At 43.3% G+C, this 1,496-nt stretch overlaps 1 protein-coding gene across 1 annotated transcript in view; it reads left to right on the top strand.

The window, feature by feature from the left end:
• Nucleotides 1-1,496, top strand: part of umps (uridine monophosphate synthetase) — a 7,520-nt gene that overhangs the window by 1,448 nt on the left and 4,576 nt on the right. The window contains exons 2-6 of the mRNA XM_014016507.1: nt 193-346; nt 448-572; nt 676-863; nt 942-1,039; nt 1,119-1,279. Of these exons, the coding sequence (XP_013871961.1) occupies nt 193-346; nt 448-572; nt 676-863; nt 942-1,039; nt 1,119-1,279 (726 nt within the window). The remainder of the gene's footprint in view (nt 1-192; nt 347-447; nt 573-675; nt 864-941; nt 1,040-1,118; nt 1,280-1,496) is intronic.

Raw genomic sequence — 1,496 nt, 5'->3', positions numbered from 1 at the left:
GTCTAATACATGCTAATAAAATTAAACAAGTTAAAGATGGTTTTGGTGTTTTAATTTTTAAGTAGTACAATCCAGATCGCTCATTTTAAAAGATAGGTTTTCTATAAGTGAACTGGGCATCTAGTACTGCGGCTCCCTCAGAATTAAAAAAAAATTGTTATGGGGAAACACTTTTTCTGTTTTTGTTTGCAGGTGTCAAGTCTCATCTACCAGCGAGTGCAAGAGGAGAGCCTTCAGTTTGATTTGGTGTGTGGGGTTCCCTACACGGCCCTCCCCTTGGCCACGATCATCTGCTCAAGACAGGAAGTCCCCATGCTCATCAGGAGAAAAGAAGCCAAAGATTATGGTAAATCAGTCTGAACTGACTGCTTCGCGTCTGCTGAAATTTTTTTTATTTTTTTCGCAGTTAGTCTCCCGCTGAGGCTGACAACCACTTTGTCGTGCTAGGAACCAAGCGGCTGGTGGAGGGGACGTTTCACGAGGGTGATGCGTGTTTAATCATCGAGGACACAGTAACCAGTGGCAGCAGCATCCTGGAGACAGCAGAGGTCCTCCAAAAAGAAGGACTGAAGGTATAGAAGTGTTTATAATAGTTCAAGTAAAACGACACGATCCTGCAACAACTTTGAGATATTTCCTTCAGGTGGTATAGTGCAGTTTGTTTATTTGTTTAAGGTGACAGATGCCATTGTTCTGATGGATAGAGARCAAGGCGGTGTGGAGATGCTGGCCTCTCGGGGAATCAGGCTCTTCCCTGTCATCTCCATGTTCAGGCTGCTCGATGTGCTGCTTGCAGCCGGGCGCGTCGAYGCCCAAACCGCCCAGAGCGTTCGCAAGTTCATCCTCGATAATAACACTTTCAGGTTGTGTACTTTGGAAGAAACATGCTGATAAAATGCTTATAAAAAATGTGCTCTAACTTTTTTTTTTTAATCTGTAAGCTCTAAGAAGGAAAACGGCAGTAACGTTCCAGCTRCCAAGAAGCCATGTAGGGAAACAAAGCAAGAGCTCAGCTACGCAGTCAGAGCCGAGTTGCCAAGTAGATGATGCTTTTATTTAAATTTTTTTCTCAAATGTCCTAACCGGTTTGGCATGCTAAAGCAAAATTTTGTTTTCAGACATTCACCCCCTAGCATCCAAGCTGCTGAAGATCATGGAGGAGAAAGAGTCGAACCTCTGCGTGTCGGCTGATATGACCTGCAGCGAGGAGCTGCTGCAGCTGGCAGAGTCTCTTGGACCAAAAATCTGCATGTTGAAGACWCATGTAGACATCTTGAAGGTACGTGAGAACTAGGGCTGCCACGATTATTGTTGACTATTAAAACCGTTGACTAATTTAATAGTTGATGCGTCTATTTTTTTTTCTAACTTTGTTTTTCTCTCCAAACTGCTGTGACACCTTCCACTGTCACGTCTGCCTTTCTGTCCATGTGCAGTAGTAATTAGGGCTTGTAAGACCTCATTTTGTAATAACAACGCATTATGTAATGTAATAA

This window comes from Austrofundulus limnaeus, unplaced genomic scaffold (assembly GCF_001266775.1).
Source record: "Austrofundulus limnaeus strain Quisiro unplaced genomic scaffold, Austrofundulus_limnaeus-1.0 Scaffold146, whole genome shotgun sequence".
NCBI classification, from domain to species: domain Eukaryota; kingdom Metazoa; phylum Chordata; class Actinopteri; order Cyprinodontiformes; family Rivulidae; genus Austrofundulus; species Austrofundulus limnaeus.
This window is presented reverse-complemented; position numbering and strand designations above follow the sequence as displayed.